The sequence below is a fragment of the Notamacropus eugenii genome, chromosome 5 (assembly GCF_028372415.1).
Source record: "Notamacropus eugenii isolate mMacEug1 chromosome 5, mMacEug1.pri_v2, whole genome shotgun sequence".
NCBI classification, from domain to species: Eukaryota; Metazoa; Chordata; class Mammalia; order Diprotodontia; family Macropodidae; genus Notamacropus; species Notamacropus eugenii.
Genome location: NC_092876.1, coordinates 117504693 through 117523849, shown reverse-complemented (window position 1 = coordinate 117523849; position 19157 = coordinate 117504693). Strand labels below are relative to the sequence as shown.

Genomic DNA, 19157 nt, shown 5'->3' with positions numbered 1-19157 from the left:
TATAAAGCTAAGAAATTAACATGCTAGCATCTGTGATAAATCGAACCTCTAAAAGATATTTTTCCTCCCTAAATGTTTAAATTCCTAAAGGTTAAAATCCTATATTTCAAAGAATCACAGATTCTTACAAAACTCTTCAAGATCTGAGAAAACTCTTCACATTCTGGTCCTTTCATATTTTTCTGAAGCTTCTTTTAACCTCACCCTTCTGTCCTTGAAGATTTTCTTTCTCCAGATTTTTGCTGTGATCTGTAATCTGTGATCCAACAAAACTAGATTCCTTGATGTTGCCAAAAGGATTCTCCATTTTTGGACTCCGTGCATTTCCCCTGCCTGGAATTCTCTCCCTCTTCTTCTCTGTGTCTTTGCTTCACTGGCTTCCTTTAGGTCTAACGAAAAACTCAGATGCACAAGAATCCTTTCCTAGTCCTCCGATTTCTTGTCACCTTTTCCCTGAGATTATCCCCAGTTTATCCTTGCTATGGTTTGTTTCTACTTGTTTGCTTGTTTTCTCTCCCATTAGTCTGTAGGCTGTTTGAGAACATAAACTGATTTTATTTCTTTATTTGTTTTTGTTTTAATTTTGCTTGTATTTGCTGGAAAAGCAAAAACAAAGCAAAAATTATTTATTTATTTAATTTGTTGCAATTAGCACAGTGCCTGGGACATAGTAAGAGCTGAATAATGACATGTTGACTTGACTTAAGATTGTCAGAATGGGAAGGACCCTCAGAGATCAATCATCTAGTCCAATTAAAATATGAAAAAAAAATCCATACTCAGTGGGTGATCATCTAGGGCTAGACTTTATTGGAAAGGCCAATGCTGTGGAATCTACTTCTTCCCCATTTTATAGGTTGCCTTAATTTTTAGGAATATTTTCCTTAAATCAGGTCTAAATTTGCCTCTTGGAAGCTAGGATGCATTGCTCTTAGTTTTTACTTTTGAAACCAAACAGAAGAAATCTACTCCTTCTTCGAAGTGACAGTCCTTCAAATATTTTGAGACAGCTATCACATGCTCCATGAGTTATGACCTCTAAGCTTTTTATCACCCTGGTTGCCTTCCTATAAGCATTTTCAGGCTAATCAATTCCCATCCTCCAATATAAATATTCTTTGTTACTTGGTCCTGGTGATTTTTTTCCTTAAGTGCTATATTTGAGATACCTCTAATCTACCTGTGCTGACAGATCCCATCATTTATCAAGCAGAAAAGAAAGGAATGATTATGAGCAGAAGACTTTCTAACACAGCATACATCAGTAATGCTTGAAAAGAATGACAGTGAGAAGGGTCCCATCGGTAGGTAGAGTATCATTCAGAAGTCTGTAGAAATGAACCTTTACAGAGAAGAGATTAATTCTGCTCATCGGACCTAGTAACTAACCGTATATCAGGGAAGAAAAGTCTGTAGCTGCAAGGTACTGTTCAGTGGGATCGAGGGAAAGGTTAATATTTGTTAGTTTGACTGTTCAGTCATTTCCAGTGATATCTGACTGTTGGTGACCTCATTTTAGGTTTTCTTAACAAAGATACTAGAGTGATTTGCCATTTCCCCCTTCAGGTTATTTTACAGATGAGGAAACTGAGGCAAACAGAGTTAAATGATTTTCCCAAGGTCACACAGCTAAGCAGTTTCTGAGGCCAGATTTGAACTTGGAAAGATGAGTCATCCTGACTCCAGGTCCAGCACTAGCCTCCTTGAAACAAGCAGTATTTTACTCGCTTTCCCCTTATAATAGGATCTGAAAAGTATCCATTGAATTATGATTCCAAAACTGAACCTTGGAGAAGTAAACATGAGATTGCCAACGGTGCTAAAAATGTAATAAAATATAATGAGATCAAGGTAAAGATGTAAAATGAATTGAACATTATATAAGTGACAGGAATTTTGTAAAAAGGCCTGTTTTTTTTCCCCACTACTCTTTTTGTTCCCCAAGTTTGATACAGAGCTCTTAGATCAACCCTTGATCAACCTACTTTAAAACAATGGAATAGAATGTAAACATTTTAAATCACTTTTTAAAATTAGCCTGAGTTCCTTGTTCCTATTCTTTCCCTCCCAACCAGTCTTTTACTCTTCCTTATTTTATAACTTTAACCTCTGTTTCTCCAAACTATGGTATTCTTTTTTCTCATAGATAATCCTTTATCACTTCTTCAGAGTACAAGTAAAAAGGAAAACAGTATCTTAAAAAAAAGGCAACGAGTTCTTCTGATGGGCATGTGCGCATGCTTTTTTACCTTCTATAATTTCTACTTTTAACTTTTAGGTTCACAAATTCCATTTCAAGATTTTTTTATTGAAAAAACAAAACATGGGAGGGTGGTGGAGCCAAGATGGTGGAGTAGAAAGATGGGCCTGTAGAAGTTCCCCCACATAGCTCATAAAATAACTGTAAAAAATGACTCTAAACAAATTCTAGAGCAGCAAAAGCCAGAAAATGACAGAGTGAAAGAGATTTCCTGCCCAAGACAGCCTGGAAGGCAACAGGAAAGGTCTATCACACTACTTGCAGAACAGAGTGTAGCCCACACATATGCATATAGACAGAGAGCACAGGATGAGTTGAATAAGTAGGGATGATATCTAAAAAAAATAAAATTAAGGGGAGAGAGAGGAATATAATGGGAGGAGAAAGGGTGAAATGGAATGGGGCAAATTGTCTCATAAAAAGAGGCAAGAAAAAGCTTTTTCAATGGAGTAGAAAAGGGAACAAGGAGAGAGGGAAAAAGTGAAGTTTACTCTTTCCACATTTGACTTAAGGAGGGAATAACATGCTCACTCAGTTTGGTATGAAAATCTATCTTACACTACAGGAAAGTAGGGGAGAAGGGGACAAGTGGTGTGGGGGGATGATAGAAGGGAGGGCAAATGGGAAGAGGGAGTAATTAGAGGTAAACACTTATGGGGAGAGACAAGGTCAAAAGAGAGAATAGAATAAATGGAGTGAGGATAGAATGGAGGGAAATATAGTTAGTCTTACACAACATGATTATTATGGAAGTCTTTTGCAAAGTTACACGTATATAGCCTATATTGAATTGCTTGCCTTCTCTGTGGGGATGGCTGGGGAGGAAAGAAGGGAGAGAAGTTGGAACTCAAAGTTTTTGGAATGAATGTTGAGAATTGTTTTTGCATACAAGTGGGAAATAAGAAATACAGGTAATGGAGTATAGAAATCTATCTTGCCCTACAACAAAAGAGAGAAGATGGGGATAAGGGAAGGGAGGGCTGTGATAGAAGGGAGGGCATATTGAGGGAAGGGGTAATCAGAATGCAAGGCGTTATGGAGTGGGGGGAGGGGATAGATGGGGAAAAAATTTGGAACTCAAAATTTTTATGGAAATGAATATTGAAAACTAAAAATAAATAAATAAACATTTAAAAAAAGAAAAAAAAAACAAAAGGTGAACCTACAAGTAGGTATCTTGTTTCTTGGTTTTAGTAGATGACATGATTCATATGTAGGTGGGTATGTATGTGTATATATATATATATATATATATATATATACATGTGTGTGTATGTATGTACATATATTTGTGTATATATGTATATGTATGTGTGTATATATTTACATATATTTGTGTATATATGTATATGTATGTGTGTATATATTTATATTTTATATTACATATTTAAATATAAATATACATACATATATGTGTATGTATGTGTGTGTGTATATATACATATATATATATTCATATAAATTCTTCACAGTTTGCAAAAAGCTTTCTTCAACAAAAAATAAAAAGTAAAGCAAGTTCAGAGATCAGTAACCCTATTCCATGGATGAGAAAACAGAGGTTCAGAGAGTTAAGTGAGTTATCAAGGGACACAAAACCAGGAAGTGACAGAGCAAGGATATGACAAAAGTTCCTTTGCCTTTTGGGTCAACAATTTTTCCACTATGACATTAGTATTAGATTATGGTATCTAACGTATAAGTAACAAATCTGAGATTCAGCTGTTGATTAAAAGTATGGTTTGATTTCAGTAGTGACACTAAATATTAAAAAGCTGTTACATTTAAGGATAACAAGGCAAGAGGAAGCCAAGAAATTTGTCTGAAGTACAATTAGATGTCTACCTTTTTTTCTCTTATCCTTAGCTTTCGTTAAATGTAGCTCAATGTGCTCTCAGATTTAATTAAGATGTTCTTTCTAAAGGTTTTTTACCCTGAATTCTTATTTTGGAGACAGTCTCCAGATAGAGAAGGATGAATATGACTGCTCTTTCACAACATTGCTTCATAAAGATGCATAAAAGAAAGAATGACTCAGTTATACCTATAGGGAGTCGTCAGAACCACCTTGCTACTATTTCCTGTCTTTGTACTGGCTAAAGGTCTAAGGCAGGGGTGGGGCACCTGTGGCCCTGAGGTCACATGTGGCCTTCTAGGTCCTTGGCTACAGCCATTTTTTACAGAACAAATCCTTTTATTAAGGAAATTTGTTCTGAGAAATTTGCATTCAGTCAAAGGGTTGCACTTAAGAACCTAGAGGGCCACATGTGGCCTTGAGGTCACAGGTTCCCCACTCTCCTTCTAAGGCAATTCCCATCCTGACAGCTATGGATAGGTTTAGGGAGGCACATTATATTTCAGCGAAGGATGCTAGGACTTTTTCTTAACTCAGTGTGTGTGTGTGTTCGTCCTTTGTTGCCAAGAAGACCATGCCATCAGAGAAATGATGACATGACTTGCACTTGACTTTGTTTTGAGTGAGGGAGGGCTGTGCAGGTCACCAGCCTCACTTCTCCTCCAGAGCCATGTCAATCCAGTGACAAGCTATTCATCAGGATGACTGGAGATGACCCAGGAGGAGGCAATTGGGGGTAAGTGACTTGCCCAAGGTCACACAGCTAGTGAGTGTCAAGTGTCTGAGGTGAAATTTGAACTCAGGTCCTCCTAACTCCTGCACTGGGTGCTCTATCCACTGCACTATCTAGCTGCCTCTTAACTCAGTAGCAGAGAAATGAAGATAATGTGAAGAGTAGGGATTTCTGGCAGCTGAGAAACTGGAATTATTAAGAGCAGAGATTTAGAAAAGGAAAGAACCTTAAAGATCACCTTTTCTAACCCTGCTATTTTACAGATAAGGAGACATATGAAAGTGACTTATGAACCATCACACTAGTAGAAAGTAAAAGAGAGGATCTGAATAAGGTCCTCTGACAGTATTCAATGCTTTTCCCCTATATGATGGCTGCTTGTAGTTTTGTTTTTCTCCTTTACCCTAGGCATTCTGTTGTTGGTGGTGGTTGTTGTTCAGTAGTTTCAGTCATGCCTGACTCTTCATGACTCTATTTGAGGTTTCCTTGGCAAAGATACTGGAGTGGCATGACATTTCCTTCTCCAGTTCATTTTGCAGATGAAGAAACTGAGGCAAACAGGGTGAAGTGACTTGCCCTGGGTCACATGGCTAGTAAGTGTCTGGTGCTAGATTTGAACCCTAGAAGATGATGAATCTTCCTTTTTCCAGGCTTTGCACTCTATTCACTATGCCATCTAGCTGTTTATGGAGCTGGACAATTAGAGAAGAATTACTTTTAATGTTATGACATGTAATAATCACTCCTTGTGATGAAGTTATTCTTCACCTTTTAAGTGGTGACATTTTCTGGGTGCTTATACTGCTGATGATCGGAAAGGAAACAGATGCAATCAACAGTGATTGATATGCGATGAGTTATTTTGAAAGAACACGTCATGAAGAGTTGAACACGACTGAAATGACTGAATAACAACACAGTCAAATTCTTGCTTATCCCACATTTTTATTTCTGCAGCTTTCCCCTCATTGGTCTCAACCTTCAGATCAATGGTCCCTAAATCAGTTCAAAGGAAGGGTGAATAAGTGTTTATTAAGTATTTACCATATGCCAGTTACCTTAAAATCCTATCTCATTTGATCCTCAGAACAACCTTGGGATGTAGACCCTATTATTATCCCATTTTACAACTCAAGAAACTGAGGCATAGAGTGGCTAATTGACTTACCCGGGGTCATATGGCTATTATGAACCTGAGGCCAGATTTGAACGAAGGTCTTCCTGATTCCAGCAGTAATGCTTCACCAGCTTCAATATCTAGATGCCTCTACAGAGGGGTCACCAATACAGGACCATTATCAATATCACCTTTCACATCCACCATTGTTAGATGACATCTTTTCTCTTCAATCCCATCCAAAACACCTTCCATATTTGACACTCTTACTTCCTTCTTAAAATCCTATAATAATTAAAGTTGACTCAAGCTTTCTGTAGCAAGGTCCTATGACAGTGAATAGTGACCACAAGGGTGCCATGACCTCGGACACAATAGCATTGGTGTATAAGATGTGTACAAACCAGAGGATGTGTGAAACCAGAGGAAGAAGAGATCATTGATGAATTGGGGCATCAGAAGAGGCTTTTTGGAGGAAGTGGCATCTGAGGGAGAGATCATTTCAAAAAGGAGAGATAGAAGACTGACGGAAGGAAGGGGAGATGGCATGGAAGGGGGAAATGGAAGGAGAGGAAGTGGTTGAAGAGCACATTCCAGGCTTAGGGGATGGCAGCGGTAAAGTCATGTGAAGTGGGAAAATACTGGGTATGTTCCAAGGGACAGCACCCTCTCTACTTGTGGACAGATGAAACTCTTGTTCTCTTTCATTTTCTATATCACCCTCTCTTTTCATGTTTTCTAGGGGTACCTAGGTGGCACAGTGCACAGAGTGCTGGATTTGGGAGTCAAGAAGATGTCTCCTCTTTCTGAGTTCAAATCTGGCCTCAGACATTGATTAGTTGACACTGCACAAGTTACTTAACCCTGTTTGTCTCAGTTTTCTCATCCATAAAATGAGCTGGAGAAGGAAATGGCAAACTGCTCCAGTATTTTTGCTAAGAAAACCCCAACTGGGATCACAAAGAGTCAGACAAGATTGAAAACAACGACAATAAGGTCCCCTAATAACACAGCTATGCTATGTATTAATTCTTATTAGAAACTCCCCTCCTCTTATTAATTGAATCAGGTATTAAGCATCAACTATTAATGGAGGCAGCTAGGGGGTACAGTGGATAGATTTCTGGACTTGGAATCAGGAAGACCAGTTCACATTCTGCTTCACTCACATACAAGTCATGTGACCATGGGACAATTACTGCAATTTTCTCTGTTTTCTTATCTGTAAAACAGAGATAGCCTCTATCTCACAGAGTTGTTTTGAGGATAAATTCAGATAACTTAAATGTTCTGTAAACCTTAAAACATTCTATAAATGCCTGCTATTATTATGATGATCATAAATTAATTCTGAGTTGGAGGTATAGATGGTTACCTACAAATGGATCCATGGTCCTGAATGACCATCATGGAAATGGCCCTGATGAAATTTCTAAGCACTTTCTATTCCCCAAGTGTTTGCAGCCCCAGGAGGACAGAGAAGGTACAGATGTTGGTGCTTATATTCAGCACGGTATCCTTCAAAAGGTATTAATTAGTTAAACATGATGTTAAGAGAATAAAACTCCAAGTGTCTCAATTCTGCCACAGATCTGTTGTGTGATGTCAGGAAAGTTATCCTTCCTCTATCAACCTTGGATTTCTTATCTATAAAATTAAAGAGCTAGACTAAATAACTGCTTGTGGCTCCATTTAGTTCAAAATTTCTAGGAGTCAAATTTTTTCCTGCATATTTTTCTCCACTGCTACTTCTGAGGAAAAGCAAGATCAGAATTCCAAAAGTCTGAAGTGCTGCAGATGAGAGCAAAAGAAACACCTTTTTCAGTGTCTCTGTTTAATATAATACTTAATCTTATCTTCCTGGAGGAGAAGGGACAGGATTTATTTAGAGGCTGCTACCTATCAACCTCAGGAAAGTCAGCCAAGGGGAAAATATGTCTGTTGATCAGGGACATAGCAGTAAACAGATGTAGAAGGTTTTAAAGGCATTATATTATCTTTTTTCCCCCTTACGAGACTAACCTCTGGAGAACAGATAGGCAGATATCAGATAGCAGCTTTACTTTGAGCTTTCTAAAACCTTGAATGTATTCATGCCCAGTATATGACATTGTACAACATTTGGGGGAAGAGGGGAGGATAGAAAGGTGAATAAGAAATCTGAAAGAATAATATATGGAAGCACAGCCAGAGCATAACAAAATCATAAATTCAGAGGTGGAAGAAACGTTAGTTATCTAGCTCAACCTGCTCATTTTACAGATGAGGAAACTGAGGTCAAAAGATGTTAAGTGACTTGATCAAAGTCAAATTGGTCATAATGGCAGAAGTGAGAGTTAAATCCATGTCATGTGACTAATTTTATCACTCTAATAATATGTATTTTAACTCTATTTCAGTAGAATATTAAAGACTTACATAGGAGATTCTTTCATTTGCACAGGACAGACCTACCCAAGGCCACTTCAAACTATCAAGATGATTTTAATTAATAGCAGGTTTTATTATTGCCTCCAAAAGCTGAGATAGACCTTGAAAAAAATAAAATCCTATGATTCTCATTAATTTTGCTTTGTACACAGGTTAGAAGTGTAGCTATCCATTTCTCGTTTCTTTGTCAGAAACATTTACGAAGTTCTTCTGGAATCACAGATTTCCCTTCATTCTTTAACCAACTTAAACACGTATATCAAGGAGCTCTCACAATAAAGACTATGTACTTATGTTATTCTAGAATAAAATTTTCCAAAAGGTAGGATTAATACATTGACTTCTAATGAGATTTATTTGAAACCTTTTCGATGTAAGTTAATTTTGTCATTCAGGCAATACTTTAAAAGGAGCAAATGTTCTTATGCAACATGACTAAAGTATCCCTAGGGGACCTCAAAATCTTTTTCTATTAAATAGACCTGAAAATTATGCTAACTAGAACATGAAGAGGGAAAAACAAGATATAGAACATTTGGGGAACAAGGAGACTGGGAAAGTTAAAGAGATCAGCTCAAGGTCACTTAGTGAGTCAGTGACAGATGTGATATTCTACTTCTCAGTTAAAAGGAATACCAAAATTGTTAGGTCCCCAGTAAGAAAGCATTCTGTTTTTTTTTTTTTTAATTGGAAAAAATTTTGTTTTTAATTTGATCATTGAGATATGAGAGAACTTGCTATAAGGGTATTCCCTGTATTCCATTCTGTGGTGAGGTCATTTTCTCTTCTCAGTTACAGTTCTTCTTGACCCCTCTGTAGTCTTTTACCCTGCAGACTATCCTCTCACTCCTGGATATTCTTTCTCTACATGGATGTTTGCTATACTTCATTCTCCTGGTTCACCTCTTGCCATTAAGCTGCTCCTTCTCACTTTACTGGATCCACCTCTTGTTGCCAGCAAGGATGAATCTCAGGACTGTCTTGAGTCTGGCCCTCTTTGCCCACTAGGCTCTTTTTGAGTAATCTCATCAGTTTCCATGGGTATAGTTATCAAATCGCTGTGAATGAGATCCAGAGAGAAATGTCTAGTCCTAGTTGCTACTGAGCTTTGGTACGACATCAAGGACTGATTATTGAATATTTCAAATGAATATTCTGTAGGTAGCCTCCATTCACCATGGGAAACTCCAACTTGTCTTTTCTTTAAAACCTCTACTCTTCCTAACTTCCCAATTTTGTTAAAGGTACCATTATTTCAGTCCATGTTCAAAACCAAATCACCCTCTGTTATTTATTCTGAGTTGTAATCAATCTTCTAGTTTCATCAGATTTTTTTCTCCATAACATACCTTACATCTATGCCCTCCTTTCCCCACACATGACCAGCACCTTATTTACCCCCTTTAGCATTTCTTGCTTGGAAAGGACTATTACAATGATCACATCTCCCTGTCTCCAGTCTCTTCCTTCTTCAATCTATCCATCACACAGCTACTAGATAGATTTCTCTAAATTAAAGGTTTGACCATGTCGCTCTATCCTCAAGAAGTTTTAGTGATTCCTTATTATCCTTATCCAAAATTCAAATTCTTCTGTTTTGCATTAAATATCCATCACAATCTGAACCCAATCTATTATCAATGGGCATTTATATAGTGCTTCAACATTTACAGAATACATATATTATCTCATTTGAGTGTCACAGTAACTGTATGATATAGGCCATTATTATTTACTACATTAATAAAAATGAGGATAGCATTAGCACCTATATCAGGGGTGGGGAACCTGCAGCTTCAAAGCTACCTTTTAGGTCCTCAGGTGCGGCCTTTTGACTGAGTTCAAGTTTTACAGAACACATCCTTTTAAGGTGATTTGTTTTGTGAAGTTTGGATCCAGTCAAAGCGCCACATTTGAGGACTTAGAGGGCCACATGTGGCCTTGAGACCACAGGTTCCTCAACCCTGATATAGATGCTAATGTGATCCTTATTTTTATAAATGAAGAAAATGAAGCCCAGAGAGGCTCAATGACTTATGTAGGGTCATACAGTCAGGAAATATTTAAGGTAGAATTTGAATTCAGTGTATCCTAACTCTAAGAAGAATAGTCTCTTCCCAGTATCTGGGGAGCTAAAGGATTCCCCTTTATCTGTTATACTTGCTATTTCATATATATAACTGTTCCCATCCCACTTCCATATCTTTGATTAGGCTTCCCCTGATGTCTGGACTTTACTCACCCCTCATCTTGGCCTTGTAGATATCCTAGCTTGATTCAAGGCTCATATCACATGCTAACTCCTAGGTGAGGCCTACTTTGATTCCTTCTCAGTCCCTAAAACCTTCTTCCCCAACATCTGAATTAATTAATCTTTACTTTGTCCATTCTTTTTATTTAGTGTTATTTTATTAATTTTATTAATTAATTTTATTAATGTTCATGCCATTCCTCCCCAAAGAATATAAGCTCCTTGAAGGAAGGTAGTATTACATTTTTATGTCTTTGTATCCACAGCATCTAGAACCATCTAACACATAGTAGGTCTTGCCAGAGTTATCAGAATGTAGCTTATATATGGCAGATCTCAGATGTTTAAGGTAGGCATAAAATGGATCTTTACATCTCTTTTTAACAGCATGACATAGGAAAATGAGAAGATCAGGGTTCCAATCTTGGCTCTATCTGTTGTATGACCCCGAGGAAATCTTTTAATCTCTCAGGGCCTCAATTTTTGAATACACAAAATAGTGATAATATTTATCTCCAATAATTATCTAGTGACATTATTGCCAAGAAAACATTTTATAAATCTTCAGGTTCTATATACAGTAGATTATGTTATTATACACTCTTAGATCAAGCAAAAGGTACCAATCATGAGCAAGACAAAGATATTAATAGTTGACATTTATGTAATTCTTTTAGCCTTTACAAAGCATTTATAGCAATTGTCCTGTGTGAGCTTGAAAACAGCTTTGTGAGGCAAGTGGTCATCATCATTATTTTCATTTTACATACCAGAAAATAAAGCCCAGAGGTTGAACGATTTGTCCTTGATCTCAAAGCTAAGTGTCATAGGCAGGATTTGAACCTACGCTTTCCTTACTCTAATCCAGGATACCATCCTCTACATCACAGACTTGTCACTTATTGAATATAAACCAAAGACCTTGAATCCAGTGAAGTATAAAATTTCTGAGTATATAGAGCCTACTATATACAGATGAGTTGAAGAACAGCTAAAACTCTTATAAACTATATTCTGCATTTCTGTAGGTTCATGGGAAGAATCTTAATATTTTATTTCCAATTTTAATAAAACCAAAGAATTCAAGTACAGGTACCAGATTTTTATGAAATATAAGAAAACATAAGGAAAAAAAAGAACCGCTTTAAAAGACCTTTTAATATTTGGTCTTCCCTAAATGTCAGCTCTCTGGAAGAAGAGCTAGACAGCATGATTTTTTAAAAAATATTTCTTCTGAGTAGGTGATGAGCTCAAGTCTCAGGCTAACAAGGCCTGGAGAATTTCCCTTAATTCTGGTGGCATTTTGTGTTCAGAAATGTGAGCCTGGCACCCGAGAAATTAGGGGTCTAAATGGATCATGCTCAAAAGTTAAGTTTCTGCTCAAAGAATTATCTTTCTGCTCTATATTTCTCCATCAGCAGAACAAGATTCACTGACTTTACTAAGGTATGCCTAGTAATTGGGACAAGAAGGATTTAGGACATATTGGCTTGCCCTTTACCTAAAGGGGTCAGGGACTTGTGAGATGTTTTCTATTATGCAAAGCCATATTAGTGTATGTGGGCACCTTCTTTCCTAAGTAGAAAGGGAAAGAGAAAAAGATGTAAAAAAAGAAATAGACATGAGATACTGGGAAAGTATAGGAGAGAAGAAAGGATAGGGAGGGAGAATGGGGGAGGAGAATAAAATATAGGAGAAAGAGAAAACATTAAAATGTAAAAGGGGGAAGAAGGGAGAGAGGGAGGGAGGCAGAAAGAGGGAGGGAGAGAGAGGGAGAGAGAGAGAGAGAGAGAGAGAGAGAGAGAGAGAGACAGAGAGAGACAGAGAGACAGAGAGACAGAGACAGAGAGAGGCAGAGAGAGACAGAGACAGAGAACGAGACAGAGACAGAGAAGGGAGAAAAACAGGGAAAGGAGAGGATAGAGAAGGAAGGGGAAAAGAGGGAAGAAGAAAAAAGGAAAGAGAGTGAGACAAGGGGAAAAAGAGGAAGAGTGTAGGAAGAGGAAAAGGCAAAAAGAATGAGAGAGAGAAGGAAGAAAAAATAGAGAAAAGAAAGGGGAGAGAATAAAGGATGACTCTGCTTGGGATATTATAAGATATCTTTTGTTTACTATAGTTTTTATAGTAGCTGAATAGCAGTTGTTGAATATACAGTAGCTGAATTAATACTTAGTGGTACAATTTACCACTGAAACAGAGATTAGGGGTGAAATTTTTACTAGGAATAATTCTCCTTCTCAGTGTTCCCTCATCAAGTAAGCTAAGATCTTTATATGTTCTTCCTTGGATCTTATAGAATACAGTACTATGTCCATCTACTGAACAATTCAATACGTTTGCAAAAGCACTGAAGATACACAAGGCTTTGCACTCGGTGCTGGCTAAACTAAAGACAAAGCCCCACTCCCTGTCCTCTAGGTATTTATAACTTTATGAAGGAATAAAAGGTTGACATACGAGAGATGAACGAATTTCTGTGGTATAAGAGAGCATGGGATGGGGCAAAGAGGAGATCAAGAACAATGTAAGGAAAGTAGAGTGGAAGAAATCACATTTCTCTGGAGGAAAACAGGGAAAGTTTCATGGAAAAGCAGGTGAATGGACTAATCCCTGAAGCATTTCAACAGAGGGACATGTAGAAGGACAGTTTTCCTAGCACAAGGGACACCTTGTCTATGTGAATACAAGGAAGGGAGGAGAAAGCAGGGAGAAGTCTCAACTGGCAATCCACATGGTGGAATCATAGAGTGTTTGAAGGAGAATAATGTGAAACGAGTCTGTAAAGGCTGGTTGAAGAGAGATCATGAAGTACCTTATATTCCAAGCGAAGGAGTTCTCATTTGATATAAAAACAATGAATAGCCACTAAAGGTTTTGAAGGAAGGTAGTGACAAGGTTGGATTTATACGTAAGTGGAGGGTTCAGGCCTCTGTGTAAAAAATACTCATTAGGAGAATATTAGGGAGTTATTCATTCATTTCAGTTGTGTCTGACTCTTTATGACCCCATTTGATGCTTTCTTGGCAAAGATACTGGAAGGGTTTACTATTTCCTTTAACTGTTCATTTTACAGGTGAGGAAACTGAGGCAAACAGGAGTAAGTGACTTGCCTACAGTCACATAGAGAGTATGTGTCTGAAAACAGATTTGAACTAGGAAAGATGATTCCTCCTGACTTCAGGCCTGGTCCCCTATTCACTGTGCCACCTAGTTCCCTTGTATTAGGAGGCAGCACAGTAGAAAGGATGGAAAGTCAGGACAAGGAGGCATGAGATTCTAGTGTAGAGATCAGACCCTTGCTGAAATGGCTGACAATAGGGCTAAGAATACGGACTGAGAGAACTGAAGCTAGAACAGCGATGATGTTTCTGGAGAACAGAGAATGATAAAATGGTAAAAGGTCATTATGAGGTTTAGCAACTTCAGAAATAAGGAGGTAGTGGGAGAGCTAGCAGGGCAAGAAATTTTGATCATAAAGTACAATCTCAGAGTTTCTGCTTCTGGTTTCTCTTTTACCCAATCCATCCCCCCCCTATAGCTGACAAACTGGCATTACTAAAATGCAGTTGAGACCATGTCACTTCCCTACTTAAATATCTTCAGTGGCTTCCTACTGTTGGTAGGAGAATGCACACAGTCCCCAGGCTGGTATTTAAAGCCGTTCATAATTGGGATACATGTACCCTCACAGTTTTACTTCCTAATCCCTTATTTCCTTCACAGATTATGTTCCAGTTAAACTGACCTGCGAGCTCTTTTCCATATATATAACACTACCTCTCTGTTCCACATTGTCACCAATGTGGTCATACACGTCTCTAAGGCAGCCCATTCTCATTTCCATCTTTCAAAATTCCATTATAAGTTATCTTAAGGGAAAAACCTAGGTGCAATGAATGGAGCAATGGGTATGTTTTCAGTGGAGGCATTTTCATATTCTCTCCCTTCAATGTGCAATTCCCTTCGGTTTCAGAAACATTCAAAGAGCAGGAAATATTTGCATACATAACCATGGATTCAGCAAATATTAAAAGACAAAGCCAGAATTAATTTTAGGAAACATCTTATGAGATTAACTATTGGATAAAACAGAACACAGATGCACACATACACACAAAGTTAAATGATTAGTTTATTCTGTAATTTTTGAAAGGAAATCAAGAAAAAAAAATATACTCACATAAGGAATGGTATCCAAAGTATCTGTGTTGACAATAATAGGAGCAGGGCTGGCCTAAAAAAGGGGGAAAAAGAAAACACTTAAAATACTGAATCTTCTACTCCAAACAAAGGCCAGGTTGCTCACATTTCTTTCCTACCACATTTAAAATAAATTACCATGAGAGTGAGAAATAGTACTCTCCTGCGAATTTCCCCTAACTTCTTCAGAGTACTATCACATCCTCTGAGATTTGTGCTGTACTGGAAAAGAGCCATTCTGGGAATTTGAATAAGAGATAACATTTTGGACAATTTTCCCCCTAACAATAACTGCTTTGCAGCAGAAAATGCAAACGAAAAGGAAATTGGCACAATTAAACCATGTCTGACATTTACCAAACTTGTCTTTAGTTCTGGTACTGCTGCCCTTTAAGGGATGTGTACTTAACAAGAAATGTTTTCATGAGTAACTTAATGGATCGTTTTGTTTGATGACATCTTTACCTAATTCAATCCTCAACGGCTTGAGCTTTAGCATATGCCAAAGGTGCAGAGCCCATCTTTGCACCTGTTCTTTTTGTACCTGATATGTATACAACTCCTCTCTCTCCTTCTCTCTCTCTCTCTCTCTCTCTCTCTCTCTCTCTCTCTCTCTCTCTCTCTCTCTCTCTCTCTCTCTCTCTCTCTCTCATTCCCTCATATATATACACACACATATATGGCAGCGCTTCTCGTGTGACAACTTCCTTCACTGGTAGGTATGTGGAACTCTTCTGTAACTATTTTCCCCTTTCTGGCTACTGGAGCCCCATTTCTCACCATCCAGTCTCTCGTGGCCTGACGCTACTGCTGATCAGCACTGAAACTCTGGCTCCTCCTTAGACTGCCTTCTCTCACTCCCCCAGTTCCCCCAACAATGGTGGCTCAGCAGATTGGTGCCAGACCTAGTACAGACACCAGATAGTTTCACTCCTACTCCAGGGACTCAGGATTGCTTAAGCAATCTACCAGCCTTAGACTCTCCTGTATCAGAGACAATAAATGTGTACCACCACATCTGGCATAATAATTTTATTTCATGGATATATTTTGTTTTTACGTCACTCACATTTTTCAGTGTATTTGCATCCCCTGCCAGAGAATCAACTTTTATAATTAAAAACACCAAAGAAGGGGAAATACTTCAACAAAACTAACCAACAGAGTGAAAAAGTCTGATATAATATGCAATATTTCACACCTATAGTTTCTGACTTTTGCAGAGCAAGTGAGGGAGGTGCCTTTTCATTTCTCTTTGTTGACATTGTCTGTAACTTAACAGTCTTAACAGTTTGCCTGGGGTGAGTGATATGTTAAATGAATTGCCCTGAGTGGTACAGCTAGTGTATGTCACAAACAGTACATGATCCAAGTCTTTCTGGCTCCAAGACTGACCCTTTAGTCACTGGGCCATGCTGCTTCTGCCTCTGTAGGATATTAAAAAATCAATCTAACATGATCTAAAAGAATGTTAGACATGCTATGCATTTCTTCATTTCGCATCTCCCATGAAAGGTAATATAGAACCTGAGCAAAGCTGATACAGAAGGGCTATAAGCAAAGTCATTAAAAAGTACAAGATGGTAATCTCCATTTGCACAGACAAATCTAGTTTCATGAATATTGAGTAGACAGAACTTTCTCATTTCTAGAATTTTTATTGGGGAGGGGCACCTCTTATCCCTATGGATCTCCAATCTCCTATCCAAGTTGTAGATTTCATTTAGATAAAGAAAATTGTCTATCCTTTTGACTTACTGGGAATGTTATATAAATCACAGAATGACTGGCAAGGACATAACTTTGGGGACAGAGCATTAACTGAGCTCTTTGGAATTAAAACCTTTCCTGTACATGTTAACAAGAACCAAAAGTAACAAGGTAGTAGCCTATGAATTCGAGTGAAGACTTGGGTTTGCACTCAGAATTGTTCCTTAAGGTAAGTCTTCTGGTCTCACTTTCCTGAGTTATAAAAGAAGGATGATAAATTAAAGGAACTCAATGAAATCTCTTCCTACTATGAACATTGCCTCTGTGTGATACCAGCTGTGTGCCCATCAGCCAGTTACTTAATCTCCCTAGTCTTCAGTTTGCTCAACCGTACAAATGTGGTAGTTAGATTTTATTGTCATCTCCAACTTTTCTTCTAGCCTCAAACTTCTGATCTTCTACCCCTTAATGTATACACCGCAGCAAAAGTTCATACTTCAGCCAAAGGTGTGGAAAATTAGCATTTATTTTATGTTCCTGAAAGTATTTTCAACTTGGTTTGCCATGCTAATGATCTACAGTGGGTAGCTAATTGTAGATAAACAAAAGATGTGACATGCTGTACTTCCACCAACAGGGACTTCTAAGGCTCCCAGGGGGCAGAGAATAAAAGGACAGAGAAGGGAACAGCAGAATTCTTGGGCAACTTAAAGAGAATAAATTTCATCAGTGAGTAATAGATTTTTCAGGGAGATTGGAAAGAGGTTTCTAAAAGATTTATTTTTCAGAAACATCTTTCTTATCACAAGACTCTCTTGCTCAAAAACCCACCATGGCTTCCTATTTTCTACAAACCAAAGCCAGATTCTTCTTTCTGACTGTCAAAGCCTCCTAGACTGTAAATTCAACAAGAGTAAGTACTATGTCCTATCTAAATGTTGTATTTATCCTCCTTGCAACCTAGCACAATTTTTTCCTTACTTAATAAATGGCTGCTGGTGTTATTTAGTCTGGTACCAATATGCCAATACATCTTGGTTTTCACTCTCTCTGAATGCCTCCTCTGCTCTAGCTGGGTAGTCTGGCCACTTTCTGCTTCCTCCATTTATTTCCACTTTTATGCCTTTCTACATGGTCTTACTTCCACATTGAATACTCTTTCTTCTCTATCTTTTCTTTTCTAAATCCTTCCAGTCTCAGCAGAAGTTCCACCACCTTGAAGAAACCTCCCCTGATGACTCCAGCCTACACCAGGGACCATTTTCCTTTGAACTGCTATTGTACTTTGATGTAGAATGACATAGTCTAAAGTTATATGTCTTTTCTAGAAATCTTTTCCCTAAGAACAGGTTCTGTCTCTGCACTGAGATTGTAAAGTCTTTACAGGAAGAGAAAAGAAATTGTTCAAAGTGCCAGCATAGTGTTCTATAAATGCTCATATAACCCGTCAGTTGATAAACATTTATTAACTATTTGTGAGACAATACACTGGAGGTATAAAGGCCAAAAAAAGAAATGACCACTGCCTCCAAAAAGGTATAAACATATGTTCATTCATCTATACATATTTATATGCATTTTCTGTCTCTCTGGGCCAGTTCTATGATATTGTATCTACATTTATTTATACCATTTTATTTAGATATCTGTGTATGTGCATGTGTATATGGACACATGCATGTGTATTTGGACGAGATAAGAATAGGAACTCTGGATGACAAGTTCTACAGAGTTGTCTGAGACACTGGAAAATTAAATGAGTTATTCAGTCATATAGCCAACATGTGTCAAAAACTGAACTTGAACTCAGGTCTTCCTGACTCCAAGGCTGGTTCTCTATGCACTATATCTTACTACCTCTGCTGCACAAAATATACACAAAATAAAATGAGGAGATTTTTAGAAGCTTGATACATACAACCAGTAACAATAGTAATACATGAATGGAAGCTTCCTCTAAAAGGGGATGGAAGATGTATAGAGTCTAAAGAATAACATTAATCAAAAACCAAGCAGGGAGGCTACACTTTGCAGAAGTACAAGGGGCCTGACCCTGGCTGCAATAAAGTTAAAATTAAGTGGAAAAAAACTGAAGTTAGATTGTAGGTAATATTGAGGCTATTTATAGAAAGTTATACATTACCCATATGGGAGCTGTAAGCCTGGACAAAATCAGGAGAACATGTATTTTTTTCAAACCAGAGTGTAAAGTGCACTTTCTATAGTACACAGTGTGCTAGTTGTTCTGCCCCTAAATCTAGGACTTGTGGTTTTCAAGACAATCTCTATGGGACATATTCTATCCCTTACAAGTGCCCAAGTCTCATACACAGAGAAAGGAAGAGGAAGCATCTACATAATTAGGAAAGTGCCTACACTCCCAAAATAGAAACCACAGTAACAACTCTTGAAATTCTGAAAGTGCTATGAAAATGCTACCTATATCCTCATTGTCATCTTCATCCTCAATATGCTAGAGAGCTGCAGCTCTGCACAGTGAACAAGTTAGGACCTGGCAAAACAAAACCCACTTTTGTTCAAGAGACATTTATTAAGAGACAACTCCATGGGTCACCCTGTTCTGGAGCTGCAAAGATTAAAAGA

The 19157-nt window shown here is 37.9% G+C and overlaps 1 protein-coding gene across 12 annotated transcripts in view; it reads right to left on the bottom strand.

Annotated features, from left to right (window-relative positions):
- Positions 1-19157, bottom strand: part of DLG2 (discs large MAGUK scaffold protein 2) — a 1590913-nt gene that overhangs the window by 979700 nt on the left and 592056 nt on the right. For all 12 annotated transcript variants that reach the window (XM_072610680.1, XM_072610682.1, XM_072610692.1 and 9 more), the window contains one exon: positions 14824-14877. In XM_072610680.1, coding sequence (XP_072466781.1) covers positions 14824-14877 — 54 coding nt within the window. The remainder of the gene's footprint in view (positions 1-14823; positions 14878-19157) is intronic.